The sequence below is a fragment of the Phycodurus eques genome, chromosome 14, assembly GCF_024500275.1.
Source record: "Phycodurus eques isolate BA_2022a chromosome 14, UOR_Pequ_1.1, whole genome shotgun sequence".
NCBI classification, from domain to species: Eukaryota; Metazoa; Chordata; class Actinopteri; order Syngnathiformes; family Syngnathidae; genus Phycodurus; species Phycodurus eques.
The window spans coordinates 22062238-22078919 of NC_084538.1; the positions used below are offsets into that span (position 1 = coordinate 22062238).

Consider the following 16682-nt stretch of genomic DNA (forward strand, 5'->3'; position numbering starts at 1 on the left):
GAGGAATGGAGGAAAAGTGTGCTAGTGCCCATTTTTAAGAACAAGGGTGATGTGCAGAGCTGTGGGAACTATAGAGGAATAAAGTTGATGAGCCACACAATGAAGTTATGGGAAAGAGTAGTGGAGGCTAGACTAGTATTTGCGAGCAACAGTATGGTTTCATGCCTAGATAGAGTACCACAGATACCTTATTTGCCTTGAGGATGTTGATGGAAAAGTACAGAGAAGGTCAGAAGGAGCTACATTGTGTCTTTGAAGATCTAGAGAAAGCAGATGATACAGTACCAAGAGAGGAACTGTGGTACTGCATGCGGAGGTCTGGAGTGGTCGAGAAGTATGTTAGAATAATACAGGACATGTACGAGGGCAGCAGAACAGTGGTGAGGTGTACTCTAGGTGTAACAGACGAATTTAAGGTGGAGGTGGGACTGCATCAGGAATCAGCCCTGAGGCCCTTCCTGTTTGCAGTGGTGATGGATAGGCTGAGAGATGAGGTTAGACTGGAATCCCCGTCGATCATTATATTTGCAGATGACATTGTGATCTGCAGTGAAAGCAGGGAGCAGGTGGAAGAACAGTTAGAAAGAAGGAGGCATGCACTGGAAAGAAGATTAGCCGAAGTAAAACAGAATATATGTGCATGAATGAGAGGGGTGGTGGGGGAAGAGTGAGGCTACAGGGAGAAGAGATAGCAAGGGTGGAGGACTTTAAATACTTGGGGTCAACTGTCCAGAGCAATGGTGAGTGTGGTCAGGAAGTGAAGAAACGGGTCCAAGCAGGTTGGAACGGGTGGAGGAAGGTGTCAGGTGTGTTATGTGACAGAAGAGTCTCTGCTCGGATGAACGGCAAACTTTATAAAACAGTGGTGAGGCCAGCCATGATGTATGGATTAGAGACAGTGGCACTGAAGAAACAACAGGAAGCAGAGGTGGAGGTGGCGGAAATTAAGATGTTGAGGTTTGCTCTCGGAGTGACCAGGTTGGATAAAATTAGAAATGAGCTCATCAGAGGGACACCCAAGGTTCGATGTGTTGGAGACAAAGTTGGAGAGAGCAGACTTCTCCCCAATGGATGTATCTGTTTATTGCTCACTGCCTAGTGTGTCCTAACTAAGCCTTGTTGTTTAAGCCTGCTCTAATGAGAGGCGAAACGTCTTCGAGGACAAACAGAAGAGTCCAGTTGCGATTTATTCAATGCCCTGAGAATCAGGGGCCTCACTTATCAATGCTGCGTATGCACAAAATCGGGCGTGAAAGATACATACGCAAGTTCCTGTGCAAAGTATATGACCAATCAAAAAAACTTGATGGGAAAAAGTGCAAGCAGGCCTCACTTATTAATGTTGCATATACACAAAGTGGGGCCTGAAAGATTCATATGCAGGTTCCTGTGCAAAGTTATGTGACCGATCAAAAAAAACAAAACTTGATGGGGAAAAAGTGCAAGCAGGGCTCACTTATTAATGCTGCATATGCACAAAATGGGGCCTGAAAGATTCAAGTCCAAGTGTCAAGTCCCAAGTCGAGACAGGCAAGTCCCAAGTCAAGTTGCAGGTCCGAGACTTTGTGATTCAAAATCTAGGACTTGCGACTTGACTTTGAGTTCGAGGTCTAGGATTTTCGACTTGACTGCAACTTTAAGTCAAGACAGGCAAGTTCTAAGTCAAGTCACAAGTCCTGTTTCAAAGTCTAGGACTTGCGACTTGACTATCTCGACTTGGGACTTGACTCGGAACTTGAGGCCAAAGAATTGAGACTTACTTGTGACTTGCAAGGCAATACTTGGTTCCACCTCTGCTAGAGTTGAGATAAAGTTTCATCACAGTTCACACAGAAGCCTCCGTGATATTAAAAACCACACAGTGGTAGTCAGACACAGCCAAGTTGACAATTGAGTTATGTGGGGACCCACACACTACAACACCGAGTGAGGCACTGACATATTAAATGACCCTGCCATTAGCTCATTACCTCAGTAACCCACATTTTCAGCACTTTTCTACCAACATACTGCATTTAATCTACTGTGGAACCTCAATTTAACAGATGTAGAACCAACGGACTTCGCATTTCACGGACAGAACATAGCGTCGGGTTGGGACTCAAAACGCCCCTTTGGAGCGGACAAAGTCCGTTAGTTCCAGAATGGCCTCTGTTCTTTACTGGCGCCATCAAGAGGCAGAGACTGGAACCCGTATTTTCTGGGTTGTGCCGCTTTTGACACATATGAAGAGTAGATTTGCAGTCCAGCTAACTGTCATGCCTACATGTTTGTAGGAGCAGCTTTCCCATCGAAGGCAACGCGTGGACATTAGCATAGCGTTGCTGTAGGAATGCAGTCAAACCTTTTGTTGAAATCACCTGCATTAATTGTTCCAAACAATATTTTTGGAGGGGGTTTGTTTCTTCATCTACAACAAGTACCTTAATTTCAGAGAAATTCCTTTTCTTCTTCCTCTTTTTTGGACAGGGAAGTAGTTCATTCGTGCGCTCTTAAAGGGATTGCTGCTACGATATATGGTCAATTGAAGGCGTTTCTCAATGCAGATGAGGCTAAACGTGCGCGATTGTGGCAGTTTAGAGGGGAGGTTTTATACTTCAGAAGGTTTTAAAAGTATCGGGCTAATTTTTAAAATGTAAGGAGTAGGAAATACAAATAAAACAGTAAGGAGTAAAAGTAAAAAGTTACCAGAAAAATAAATACTCAAGTAAAGTACAGATACCTGAAAATCTACTTAAGTGCAGTAACAAAGTATAAGTATTTTGGTATTTCCCACCTCTGCTTCTCAGTGCATAGGCATAATCATGTGATTAACTAGGCCCTGTCTGGTGCCATAGCTATGACTTTTGACCTAAAATATACACTTGCTGCTATCAAAACTCTGAAAATGCTTATGGCAGGATATCCTCATTTATTCAAAAATTTATTGGTGATTTTTTTTCCTCCTCCAATTTAATTAAAATGGGCATCAATTATCCGCGGATTTCTGCTATTTGCGGTTGGGCCCGGTCCATATCCCCCACGAATAGCAGGGTCCATTGTAAATGTATTTATCCATGAAGAAAACAAAATTTTAGCAAGTTCAGCTTCGAACAATCTTGTCATCAACCTGTAGTTATGCTCATTAGCGCAGCATACACAGAAAGTCCCCAAGCCTGTTTTCCAGATTTGGTCATGTGTTGGTCTGTATATAGTGGATTCACTCGTACTTACTTCCGTATTGGCTGTGATGACATGTCAATAACGTTTCTTCAAAGCAAGTACAGCACAAGAAAATCATTTTAAAAGGCATGTACTGTATATGAATGCATATTGGGTTAACATTATGCAACATTATTAAACACACTTAAGTTCCCAGAAGTGTTTGTTTATGAATATTGGTAATACTGGTCCCTCCTTGAGCCGTCACCTTATCGTGGTGGAAGGGTTTGTGTGGCCCAATGATCCTAGGAGTTAAGTTGTCTGGGGATTCATGCCCCTGGCAGGGCCACCCATGGCAAACAGGTCCTAGGTGAGGGACCAGACAAAGCACGTCTCCAAAAACCCCTATGACGAGTACAAGAAATTGATTCAGGTTTCCCTTGCCCAGACGTGGGTCACTGGGGCCCCCCTCTGGAGCCAGGCCTGGAGGTGGGGCTCGAAGGAGAGTGCCTGGTGGCCGGGCCTGCACCCATGGGGCCCAGCCACGCACAGCCCGAAAGGGTAACGTGCGTCCCCCTCCCCATGGGCTCACCACCTGTGGGAGGGGCCATAGGGGTCGAGTGGAGTGCGAGCTGGGCGGTGGCCGAAGGCGGGGACCTTGGCGAGCCGATCCCCGGCTACAGAAGCTGGCTCTAGGGAGGTGGAATGTCACCTCTCTGGCAGGGAAGGAGCCCGAGCTGGTGTGTGAGGTCGAGAAGTTCCGACTAGATATAGTTGGACTCGCCTCCACGCACAGCTTGGGCTCCGGTACCAGTACTCTCGAGAGGGTTTGGACTCTTCCACTCTGGAGTTGCACACGGTGAAAGGCGCCGAGCAGGTGTGGGTATACTTATTGCTCCCCGGCTTGGCGCCTGTACGTTGGGGTTCACCCCGGTGGACGAGATGGTAGCCTCCCTTCGCCTTCGGGTGGGGGGACGGGTCCTGACTGTTGTTTGTGCCTATTGGCCAAACAGCAGTTCAGAGTCCCCACCCTTTTTGGAGTACTTGGAGGGGGTGCTGGAGAGCGCTCCCGTTGGGGACTCCATCGTTCTGCTGGGGGACTTCAATGCTCACGTGGGCAATGACAGTGAGACCTGGAAGGGCGTGATTGGGGGGACAGCCCCCCCGATCAGAACCCGAGCGGTGTTCTGTTATTGGACTTCTGTGCTCATCACGGATTGTCCATAACGAACACCATGTTCAAGCATAAGGGTGTCCACACGTGCACTTGGTACCAGGACACCCTAGGTCGCAGTTCGATGATCGACTTTGTGGTCGTGTCATCGGACTTGCGGCCGCATGCCTTGGACACTCGTGTAAAGAGAGGGGCGGAGCTGTCAACTGATCACCACCTGGTGGTGAGTTGGCTCCGATGGTGGGGGAAGATGCCGGTCCAACCTGTCAGACCCAAACATATTGTGCGGGTCTGCTGGGAACGTCTGGCAGAATCCCCTGTCAGAAGGAGTTTCAACTCCCACCTCTGACAGATCTTTACTCATATTCCGGGTGAGGCGGGGGACATCGAGTCCGAGTGGACCATGTTCCACGCCTCCATTGCTGAGGCGGCCGCCCAGAGCTGTGGTCGTAAGGTGGTTGGTGCCTGTCGTGGCGGCAATCCCCGAACCCGTTGGTGGACACCAACGGTGAGAGATGCCGTCATGCTGAAGAAGGAGTCCTATCGGGCCTTTTTGGCCTGTGTGACTCCTGAGGCAGCTGATGGGTACCGGCTGGCCAAGTGGAATGCAGCTTTGGTGGTCGCTGAAGCAAAAACTCGGGCATGGGAGGAGTTCGGTGAGGACATGGAGAAAGATTTCCGGACGGCTTCGAGGAAATTCTGGTCCACCATCCGGCGTCTCAGGAGGGGGAAGCAGTGCACCACCAACACTGTGTATAGTGGGGATGGGGCGCTGCTGACCTCGACTCGGGACGTTGTGAGCCGGTGGGGAGAATACTTCGAAGACCTCCTCAATTCCACCGACACGCCTTCCCATGAGGGAGCAGAGTCTGGGTTCTCTGAGGCAGGCTCTCCTATCTCTGGGGTTGAGGTCACCGAGGTGGTTAAAAAGCTCCTCGGTGGCAAGGCCCCGGGGGTGGATGAGATTCGCCCGGAGTTCCTCAAGGCTCTGGATGTTGTAGGGCTGTCCTGGTTGACACGCCTCTGCATTGCCTTCACCACATTTCCTCAAGTTCTTCGTTCAGTCCTTGATATTTTTCCAGCTTTTTGTGTTCCATTCTCCTGATGTTGCTATCACTCTGGATTGCTCCATCTATCACAACTGTTGTCTTCTGATGTTAATCCATCACCACAGGGCTGGCCCAAGTCAATGTGGCGCCCTAGGCGAGATTTTATTTGCCCCCCCCCCCCCCCCATTTATTTGTGATTTGTGACAAAGTCTGTGCAGTCTAAACAGCTCTGAAGTTCCATCTTGGCTTCATTGGTCCACTTTTTGACTGTTTTCACTGTAGGCTTCGCACATTTAAGTTCTTGCCTGTACGTCGGTATTAAGTGAATTAAGCAGTGATCAGACGAGCCCAGGGCTGCACGAGGTATAGCACGGTATGCGTTTTTTACCGTAGAGTAGCAGTGGTTTAAAGTATTATTTTCCTTGGTAGGACAGTCGATGTGCTGCTTGTATTTAGGGAGTTCGTGGTTGAGTTTAGCTTTGTTAAAGTCCCCGAGAATAATGAGGGGCGAGTCCGGGTGTTTTTTTTCCCAATTTCGTTGACTTGTTCAGCGAGCGTTAGCAGTGCGGCGTTCGTGTTAGCTTGAGGTGGAATATAGGCGCCGACCAGAATGAATGATGCGAACTCACTCGGTGAGTAGAATGGCTTACAGTTCAAAAACAGCGACTCCAAATGCGGGCTGCAGTGTGTGCTGAGCTCCGTGACGTCCGTACACCATTTTTCGTTGATATAGAAGCATATCCTGCCGCCTTTTGTTTTCCCCGATGATTCCATGTCGCGGTCTGCTCGGTGAATATGGAAGCCGGGAAGCATGACGGCGCCATCGGGTACAGTGTCGCAAAGCCAGGTCTCTGTGAAGCACATGGCGGCGGAACGTCCGAAGTCTTTATCAGGAGATGAAGCTCATCCATTTTGTTCGGTAGGGAGCGTACATTCGCGAGGTGGATCGACGGGAACGACAATCTGTATCCTGTCTTGCGGAGTTTCACCTGGATGCCGGCTCGCTTCCCTCTGTGGCGTTGGATCAGTTTCCATGCGCCGAGGACCGCGGTCGCTGCTCCGGTGATTAACTCGGGGGGACTGAGCGGATTTGCGAAAGTTGGTGAAAGAAAGTCCGGAGTAGCCTCCCTGATGGATAGCAAATCTCCCCTTGTGTAAGTGAGTCGTGTAATGTTGCCAAAGATGAACGAAAAACAAAAAAGCAATACTAGAGAGCGCGTAACCGAGGCGACCACACTGGTAGGCACCATCTTGGATTCTATGCGGCTCACCGAGAGGCATCCGTTGAGAGGGGGATACTGTCATGAACTGCCCTGCAGTACTCTTGTTGGAGTCAGGGTGGCGCTTTGCGCCCTCTCGCACCCCTCCCCTCTCTCTTTCCAGCACCTTCCTCTAGCCGCGCACATGTCACCAATCAGCCCTCGTCACCACCTGCATATAAGCCTGCCTGATCCCGGAAATCCTCGCCAAAGTATTGCAGCGTCTCCATGCGGTACCACGGCCCACCTGCCTCACGAAAGCCAAACTATTCCTTGTCTCCTTTAATGACTCCTGTGTCTATCCTCCTTCTCAGTGTTTCCCCCGTGTTCCTGATCTACGTCTTTCCTGCCAGCCCGCCGCCAAGCCAGCCACCTGTCCTCGCCACTGCCTGCCAACGCACCGAGGACCACCTCCATTACCTTCCATAATAAACTGTTCATCATAACCTATCTGCCTCCACCTTGGGTCCAGCTCCTCTTCATTCGTGACAGCTTAGTTAATGTTTGACCAGCTATCAGTAAACTAGCAGTGAAGTTAGCGTAGCTTACCTGCGTGCACCTGCAGTTTCATTGTGATGGATGATGGTAGACGTCATAGTTGCTGTGAGACATCTTTGAATAGGATGTTGCCACTCCCTTGTTCCCTATTTTGTTAAAAAAAAAAAAAAAATCCATGAATTTTAATGTAATCTGCTCCATGATACATTCTATGAGGCGCTGCAGGAGTGCAGGGGCGGATTAACTTAGTTGTGGGTTGCCATGATTACGGTGTCTAGCCCTCCCAAAAAGAATACAGTAATTACTTTTCTTTCAAAAACAAGTCACACTCTCATGAAAATTGCTTATGTTTTGTCATTTGTTGTAATATTAATTGGACATTAGTTTACATCTGTATCTGTCAGTGTCATCATTTTAAGAATTAATAGCAATAACTAGTTTTAATATAATTACAGTATATTAAAGATGATTTTTTTTCCCGGTTTTGTGGCGACCCCTGAAACCATGGTACCCTTAACATTCACCTATTCTGGCCATGCATCACCATTATGTCACACTGGTCCTGCTACCTGTTTATGGGCAGCTGTGGCTCAGTAGGTAGAGCTGGTCGTCCTATTGACCGAAGGGTAACTGGTTCGAATCCCGGCTACGACTGTCCGTATGTCGAAGTCTCCATGGGCAAGACACTGAACCCTAATTTGCTCCCAGTGGGCATGGCAGCAGTTGCTCACTGGTGTATGAATGCGGGTGAATGTGAGGCTTTGTAAAGCACTTTGGCCACTGTGATGGTGTAGATAGAGCGCTATATACAGTAATTGCAGTCCATTTACGCCACTCAATGTATACCTTGCCTGCCAGGATCTTACACCCTGCTGTGATGTGCTGCACTCAGAGGTGGGACCAAGTCATTGCTTTGCAAGTCACGAGGCTCAAAGTCTTTACCTTCCGAGCCAAGTCCCAAGTCGAGACAAGCAAGTCTCGAGTCAAATCACACGTTTTAAACGTTGAGTTTCGAGTCATTTCGGGTAATTTTAACAACAAAGTAATAATATATTTTAATACACGGGTCATTCCAACTGAGGTGGTACACAATTTGTGACATGTAAGAAAAATTTAAGAACTAGAATAATTTTGTTGAAAATATGTTAGTAAAATGTCTTTGAAGTATACCAGTTACATTTAGGGGTTCATGGGATAAAAACATACATAGTTTACTGAATAGGACCATTATTTGACCAGTGGTCGCTTGTAACACTGACTCTAGATATGAACATGGAAAGCTGTTGATTGTATGAAAACCTTGGGAATTTTTCACACAAATATTAGGGTTAGAGTAGGTTTATGTCCAACTTGTTATTGAACCGCAAAGTATCGGGTAAAATATTTACTTAGGGCAAATATAGATGTGTGTAACATTGACTAAAAATACAAAATGGAAAATGAAGGACCTGACAGGTATAAGTGAATGAATTCAGTGGATATCAGAACTTAATAGCACTGGTGAATTTTTCAATATCAGTTTCCTTACTTGGTATGATACCCTTGACAGTTAGACCATCAACTTGAGGTTTGACTGCAGGCCTTTATAATCGAACCAAATCCAAGTATAATAATAAGGAATAAAGTATGCGCATAATCATGACCACATCCTCAACGGTCGAAATTCACCAATCATTTCTATTTCGACGACTCAAACAAGAAACCATCTAATTCTATACAAACTCGATTTTCATCATTGCTAGTAACTTGACCGTTTGAGATCGAAGCTTGTAACATTTTGATATAATTTTCTTGAAAGCACTTACCAGGTTCTTCCAGCCACTCCATGGTCCCGTCAAGCTCAAATGCTGCCGTACGCTGGTCCTATGTAAGCCGAAAATGGTTCTGGGTGATCGATGTCGCAAAATAGTCGAACCGTTTTTGTTATTTTATCCAAGTCGCTCAAACGAAAATATGACCAACACTTAAAAACGTAAGTCAATATTGTCTCCTACTCCTTCTGAAGCAATTGATTGAGCCTTGTATGATTATTTGTGGAAATTATTGCATCAATTCCAAATAGCTGTCGTAAAATGGTCGTTGTTTGTTTCCAGTTATGAAAGTGAGTGGCCGCTTACTCGTAACGTGTTTTGACCGACGATGCCTATTTCTAATAAGTGCCTCTAAGAAATCTCGCCGTGGAATGTCATTAACTTCTGTTGAGGCGCACAATATTTTAGCAAATATTGGCGAAGCGGTTGCATGATTTTGCTGATATTTTTCACACTGTGCCTATTTCCGTCGATGGCTGCTTAAATGTCACAATTGGGCGCTGGTCAAAAACCAGAAAAATGCTTTTGACATGGTTTATTGCAAAATAATTGGAGGTGGAAAATTCTTGATGTAATATTCTTTTATACCTACATGTTGACACCTGATTACAGACGATACTGCTGTGTGTTAATATTTGATGCCTTTCAATGTAATTTGCCATTAATAATTGCTCGTAACATTTCACCACATCCGTGGAATGACCCATAGAGCTATTGAATTAATATTTCATCTCTCCATTTTCCATCGCGCTTATCCTCACTAGGGTCATGGGCATGCCGAAGCCTATCCCAGCTGACTCTGGGCGAGAGGCAGGGTGCACCCTGCGATGGTCGCCAGCCAATCGCAGGGAACATATAGACAAACAATCATTCGCACTCACATTCACACCTACGGACAATTTAGAGTCCTAAATTAACCTACCATGCATGGAGGAAACCGGAGTACCACGCAGGCATGGGGGAGAACATGCAAACTCCACACAGGCGAGGCCGGATTTGAACCCAGGTCCTCAAAACTGTGAGGCAGATGTGCTAACCAGTTGTACACTGTGCCGCCACTGAATTAATATTTGATGTATAATATTTATTTATATATTATTTAATACATTTAAAAATACACAAGTCCACTGAACATTTACAAAAAAAACTCGGGCACTGAGCAAAACATTTGCACCTTCAAAACAGATCGATAGTACGTTTTCAGTTCTTCTATTCTTTATTTCAGAAGGGACATTAAACACACCTGTCGCAAATGAGAATTTGTATCCAGTAGTGCTACAATTAGTAAATGAGTATCCAACTGACAATTCGATCGAATAATCAAGTATTCGGATAAAATATGCATTTTCTTTTGGGGTTCAAGAGCAATTATGAATGAGAATGAGGAAATGAGCCATCACACTGAATAATGACCGACCAATTGATATCCTCTTTTAGGTAGTCAACAGTTTTTTTTTCCTCAAATTCTATCTCGGCAGATGACTTCACGAGCATTCTTCCCAAGTGATACAAGTCAGTTAATGTGACAATAACCACGTGGGAGGTAGAACAATGCTTCCTATAAGATACTGTGTCAAAATTAAACTCTGGAATTTGTTCCAGAGTAAGAAAACGGATAAACATGATCATCAATCATAAAATAGATCAGCTGTAGCCAGAACTACAATTGAGATTTTATTCTTTTCAATTATTTTATTAAATGTTAGAACGGGGGGGAAGCAATGGGTGCTGGATGGTAAAATTGCAGAGAACATAAACAGCACTCTGAAAAATAGGGGGGGGGGGGGGAGACATGGCCGCCCCTGTACCCCAGGCCAAGTTACACCGATGGTTATTAGAGTGAAAGGATTTAAGCAGTGAAAGATGCTGTGTAGCAATCGCTAAGTTAGCGTGATCATGATAATAAAATAAAATAGGAAATATGCTGTCACATGATGCCCACACGTAACATTCCCGCGTGCCCCCTCAAGTATGCATTCCTAGAACCGGCCCTGAGTGCCAGAGTGTGCGCATGTCTCTATGTCTGTCTGTCTCTCTGTCTCTCTCTTTTTCTCTCTCTCGCCTTCTCTCTCTCTCTCTCTCTCTCTCCCCTCCCTCCCTCCCTCCCTCCCTCTCTCTCTCTCTCTCTCTCCCCTCCCTCCCCCTCTGTCTCTCTCTCTCTCTCTCTCGCTCTCTCTCTCTCTCCCCCCCCATCTCTCTCTCTCTCTCTCTCTCTCTCTCTCCCCCTCTCTCTCGACCAGAGAGAGAGAGAAATACAGGCTGAGTTGAGATTTGTAATCTTGTGATGGGTTAGTGGCCAGTGCTCACCTGTCCTGTGCATGAAGTTGGTAGCCTGGACGGGGCTGTGCTGCAAGCATGTGGGCAGTGACTGAGCTGCACCACAGTGCGTTCATGCGTCGCGCAATGACAGGCAACTTGTAGCAGCTGCGAGCGATTGCGTGCAAAGACACAAAATGGGGATGGCCAGCGAAGATCTGCTAGTGACACTCCAAATATTACCTGGTTTCTTTTCAAACTGTCTCTTCCTGGCGCTGTACGACTCCATGGTGCTCGTGAAGCGCATTGTTTCGCTTTTGAGTTGCTCCAGGTCCGCCGGCTCGGGAGAGTGGCGTCGCATGTTGACGACGGCGGGGCTCCGCTCCATCTGGAATAGTTTCTTGCTGGACGCCTACAAAAAGGTAAGGCACTGACGGCGGTTCAAATACTCACTGCGGTTCCGTGCAATGCACCGTTAAAGCCTGCACGTGCCTGTAATTTAAATATGGGATTAAATATTTATATATATATATATATATGTTGGAGGGTTTTTTGTTTGTTTGTATGTTTGTTTGTTTTTCCCCCTTGACGCAATGCTCTTTCACATGCAGTATACAAACAAATAATGCCATTAACTTTAAGGTCTATTTCCCCCCCCCTCCCTCCATTTTATTTAATTCAGTCAAATCACGTGGTGACTATTGCATGATCAACTCAGCTGCACGTGTCAGTAAACATGCCCTGTGTAATCATATTTCATTGTCGCTCAGCAGAACTAGAAATAACATGTCAGGCCAAACGAGAACAACTGTGTCCTAGCTTGCTGCATTAAAGTGCAGTTTGGAAAGTGCCAGTGAGAAGCGACATGGCAGATTTGAAGCCAAAGGATTTTTTTAATTTTTTTTTTGTAATTGTTTTTAATTTGTAACAGTGTATGTCAGTTAGAATGAAAAGCAGGGTTCACTTTGGAGCCCCAGTAAGGGTGTAGGTCGAGAGATTCTGGTTTTCATGAATCAAGACACAATTTAAAGTAAACAGTGACATGATGTTCTCCAATTGTAAATATTTGACCAAAGCCATAAACCCTCCACAGCTAATCTAGTCACTGACTGTTAACCCATACCTGAAATGACAGAATCTCATTCAAGAGATCAAAAGAGGTCATAATGGAGAGCCACAGTACAACATGTACCACCACTAAAAGTAGGCTAATACATGATATGGACAAAGCTCATTGCATCTGGCGTGCGCACACAAACACACGCACACACACAAAGAAGTAATCCGTCACATTTAATATCTTAGCTTTGATTCATAAAAAATGATTCGTTTAGTGTATCCTGAAAGTTTAACCTGAAAGTTTTTTTTTTATTTCTTGTAAACCATTTCTGAATGTTGGAACAAACATTGCCAGTGTTTGCCAAAAAGTTAGCTCTTTCCAATTGATCTTAGTTTAGTTTAGAAGCACACAGCAGCAAGTTTCAATGCTCATACATCTGCACGTACTCGTACAAGCTTGACACGAGGCAAGGCTTTTACTGTTACTGTTTAAAAATGTTTTTTTTTTTTTTTTTGTTTAGCATCTTTTTGGTTTATCTGAGAGAAATACAGTGGATCCCCACATACTCGTGGTTCAGTACCAGCCGATTCACCTATTCGCAGATGTTTCTCCAATTATTATAATTTTTTTTTCCATTTGTTTTCCAATTTTTTTTTTTTTTTTTTTTTTTTTTTTTCCAAAAATGTTAACATCCTCAGTTAGTCAAGAAATGATGGCTTTCAAAACAAAACATTTTTTTGTTTTTTAAATGAAATTATAATGCCTGTCAACTGGAGATTTTCGTGGCCCCTATCCCCCGCGATTAGTGCCGGTCCACTGGCTATACGTTGAAGCAGTAGCTCCTTCTGTCCCCTTTTAGGCTCCAGTCTACCTGTCCTGCACTCTCCGGACAATATTTGAAGATTTGAGGGCCGATTATTATAATGTAGTATAATAGTATTTGATATATATTTATGTAGTGTTATAATAAATGACAGATACATGGTTAAAAACATAATTGACTTTAAACCAACAGTAATGTTACCAAAATGCAAATTTTTATTAATTTTTCTTACCAATGTCTACATCACTCCTCCCGTCCATCCACCCATCCATTCTCTACACTTCTTATCCTGTTCAGGGTCATGGGGTGCTGGAGCCTATCCCAACTGTCTCAGGGTGAAAGGCGGACTACGTCCTGAACTGGTCACCAGCCAGTCGCTGGGCACACATAGAGCAACAACTATTCAAACTCACATTCCCACCGTCACTGAGTGGGAACTGAACCTTCGCGACCCGCACCGAAGTCAGACCAATGTACCGCTACACCGTCAGTGACTCTTAAAGAAAATCCTTTGTTCAAAATTAAACACTTCAGTTTTGTGCCCTGCAATGCAGTACATTGAAATGAAAAGAAAATCCATTTCCATCACTTAAAAGGAGCAAAGTAATATTTTTCAACATTTTGAATTTACAAAAAAAATGAATGACAGCTTTGTTGTACTTTTTTTCAGCGCAGGTAAATGTCAATGCTTCTTGTTACTTCTTAGGTCAAACTTGGCTGTGAGGCACCTAACTCCAAAGTTGTGAAGGTGTCGGGTAGTCCTCAGTGGATCAACAAGGTTCAGACTATACCTAATGAGCAACAAGGAGCAAGGGTCCGAAATCGGGATGAATGCCGACTCCTGGATTTTGAGTCATCCGATCGCCCTCTGGTGGTCAACTTTGGCTCAGTCACATGACCCCCCTTCATCAGCCACCTGCCAGCTTTCCGGCGGTTGGTGGAAGACTTTAGTGATGTTGCTGACTTTCTGCTGGTGTACATTGATGAGGCTCATCCATCTGACGGTTGGGTGGCCCCACCTATGGGCCCTTGCTCTTTCAATGTACGGAAGCATCAGAGTTTAGAAGAAAGGCTGGGAGCGGCACGCAAACTAATTGATCACTTTTCTCTGCCACCACAGTGTCAGCTGGTAGCTGACTGTATGGACAACAATGCTAATGTGGCTTACGGTGTGTCCAATGAACGCGTGTGTATAGTACAACACAGAAAGGTTAGCTATCTGGGTGGCAAGGGGCCTTTTTTTTACAATCTGAAGGATGTGAGGCAGTGGCTGGAACAAAGCTACGGTAAACGGTAGAAAAACTCCAAGGCAGGTAAAGAAGACCAAATACAGTATCCTGCTTTTTTGCTCTTAACAATAACCTTGGTTTTTCTTTGTGCATGTGAGACAAGACGAATACGTAATTGACTGAATAAACTTCAATGTGTAGTTTTACCGATGACGAAACCCATTCTATGCTGCTAACACTTCTGTTGAGTCCTGAAATTAAAGACTGAGAGAGCAATTATATATATATTTAATAATATATATACCAATATATTTGTACTGTATATTAAGGAGGTTGTATGGGTCTTAAAATGTGTTTTCCAACTATATTCTAAATTAATAATTTCACAGATACTTTTATGTTACCCTCTTATCGACGTGACCATTCTTACTGCATACGGTACTATGAAAAAGTGTTTGGCCCCTTCTCAAAATTGTATTTGGTTTATTATGATTATGGTTGTATTTAGCTATAGTTTCCCCACTTTGATGTTTAAGCTCATCAAACAAATTTAAATATCAGACAAATCTAACCCAAATACACCTAAATAATGAGATTATTTATTAAGGGTAATAAATCTCTTCAGAGCTACCTTGCCCTGTGTGGAAAAAGTAATTGCTCCTCCAGTTCAAGCATGAATTAACTGTAGCTAATCACATTTTTGGGAAAGCTGAGTTTGTTTTCATTGACCACACCCCAGCCTGACAACCTCCAGAGCTGTTCAATCACGAAATCACTTAAATCGAACCTGTCTACCAAAATGAAGACGGCCAAAAGATCTCAAAAAGCTGCAACAAAATACCACGATCCAAACTAATTCAACAACAGATGGTAAAGTAACTGACATCTTATCAGTCTGGAAAGGGTTACAAAGCCATGTCTAAAGCTTTATGACTCGAGCAAATCACGGTGAGAGCCATTATCCACGAATGGAGAAAACATGAAACAGTGGTGAAACTTCCCGGGTGTGACAGGCATACGAAAATTACTCTTAAGAGCATAGCAACGATTCATCCACGAGGTCACAAAGGAACCCAGGAAAACATCTAATGAAGTGCAGGCCTTCCTTGCCTCAGTTAAGGTCAGTGTTCATGACTTAACAATAAGGATCCATCCATGGCAGAGTTCCAAGGGGAAAACCACTGGTGATCAAAAAGAACATTAAGCCCTGTCTTACTTTTGCAAATACAAAACAAAACAAAACAAAACAGAACCCCCCCCCCCCCCCAAAAAAATGAAGATTTTGGAGTGGCCTCGTCAAAGGGACTTGAATCAGATTGAAATGCTGTGGTGTGACTTAAAAAAAAAAAAAGCCTTTCATGGTCAAAAAAACCCTCCAGTATTGCTGAATTGAAGCAATTTTGCAAGGAAGAGGGGCCCGCAAATCCACACAGATGTGAAAGACTCACTGCCAGTCATAGAAAATGTTTGATTTCAGTTGTTGCTGCTGAAGGTGGCCCAACCAGTTATTAAGTTTGGGAGGCAATTACTTCTTCACACAGGCGAGATTGCATTGAATCATTTTCTTTCTCCCTAAAAATTAAAATCACCATTTTAAAACTGCCTTTTATGTTTACTTGGGTTATCTTTTGTCTGATAATTATTATTATTTTGTAATGCCCACAACCCGAGTGAGGATAAGCGGTACAGAAAATGGATGGATGGATAATGATTTTAAACATTAGAGTGGGGAAACTAAATAAAATTTAATTTGAGAAGGAGCCTAATTCCTTTTCCTTTGTATGTGATAGTCAATATTGTCAATATTTCAAGCTGCGCATGAAGATTTTCCAGTATACTGAACAATGAGTTTTTTTACTATCCCAAACTAAAAAGGTCATTATGCCAAATTAAAAAGATGAACTGCATCGGTTGGTCAAATTAGGTCACTGTAATATTTCCCTTTTTGTTTCTCCATTCACTGCCACATTAAAAGAGTTTGCAAATGAGCAGTCCAGACCCGAATTCACAATTACATCTGAGCAAGCCATGCCTGTTACCATTTTCTGGGACCATTTCTAAAGACACTATTTTTGTCTTCCACCTTCTCATCAACTTATGATATGTAAAGCATCCGGAACAACTGCTCTATACGGTCTCTTCAGTTGTGTAGCTTCATGCACGCTCAGTTAGCTTGTGAGCTCAGCCTATTCCTGGCACAGCGACAACTTAACTTTGTTTCGAATGCTTTAATTTCCATTTCTACTCTTTCTACAGGGGTAGTTGAACCTCAATAAATTGCCCTAACACAGTAAAACTACATTTATATTCTTCAAACCTACAATGGGGACAAGAGTCATTTGAAAGCCAATATAATATAAATACATATATTATAGGCAACCC

General features: G+C 44.2%; 1 protein-coding gene and 1 long non-coding RNA gene across 2 annotated transcripts in view; one reads left to right on the top strand and one right to left on the bottom strand.

Annotated features, from left to right (window-relative positions):
• The window catches only part of LOC133412957 (uncharacterized), a 27828-nt gene extending 16022 nt beyond the window's left edge, over nucleotides 1-11806 (bottom strand). Inside the window, exons 1-2 of the long non-coding RNA XR_009769811.1 lie at nucleotides 11432-11806; nucleotides 7173-7267 (exon numbers count right to left, since the gene is read on the bottom strand). This is a non-coding gene — a long non-coding RNA (uncharacterized LOC133412957). The remainder of the gene's footprint in view (nucleotides 1-7172; nucleotides 7268-11431) is intronic.
• Nucleotides 11127-15563, top strand: dio2 (iodothyronine deiodinase 2). The gene is made up of 2 exons (XM_061696763.1): nucleotides 11127-11610; nucleotides 13778-15563. The coding sequence occupies exons 1-2, from the start codon at nucleotides 11386-11388 to the stop codon at nucleotides 14366-14368; spliced, it is 816 nt and encodes a 271-aa protein (XP_061552747.1). The 5' UTR covers nucleotides 11127-11385; the 3' UTR covers nucleotides 14369-15563.
• The last annotated feature ends 1119 nt before the right edge of the window (nucleotides 15564-16682 follow it).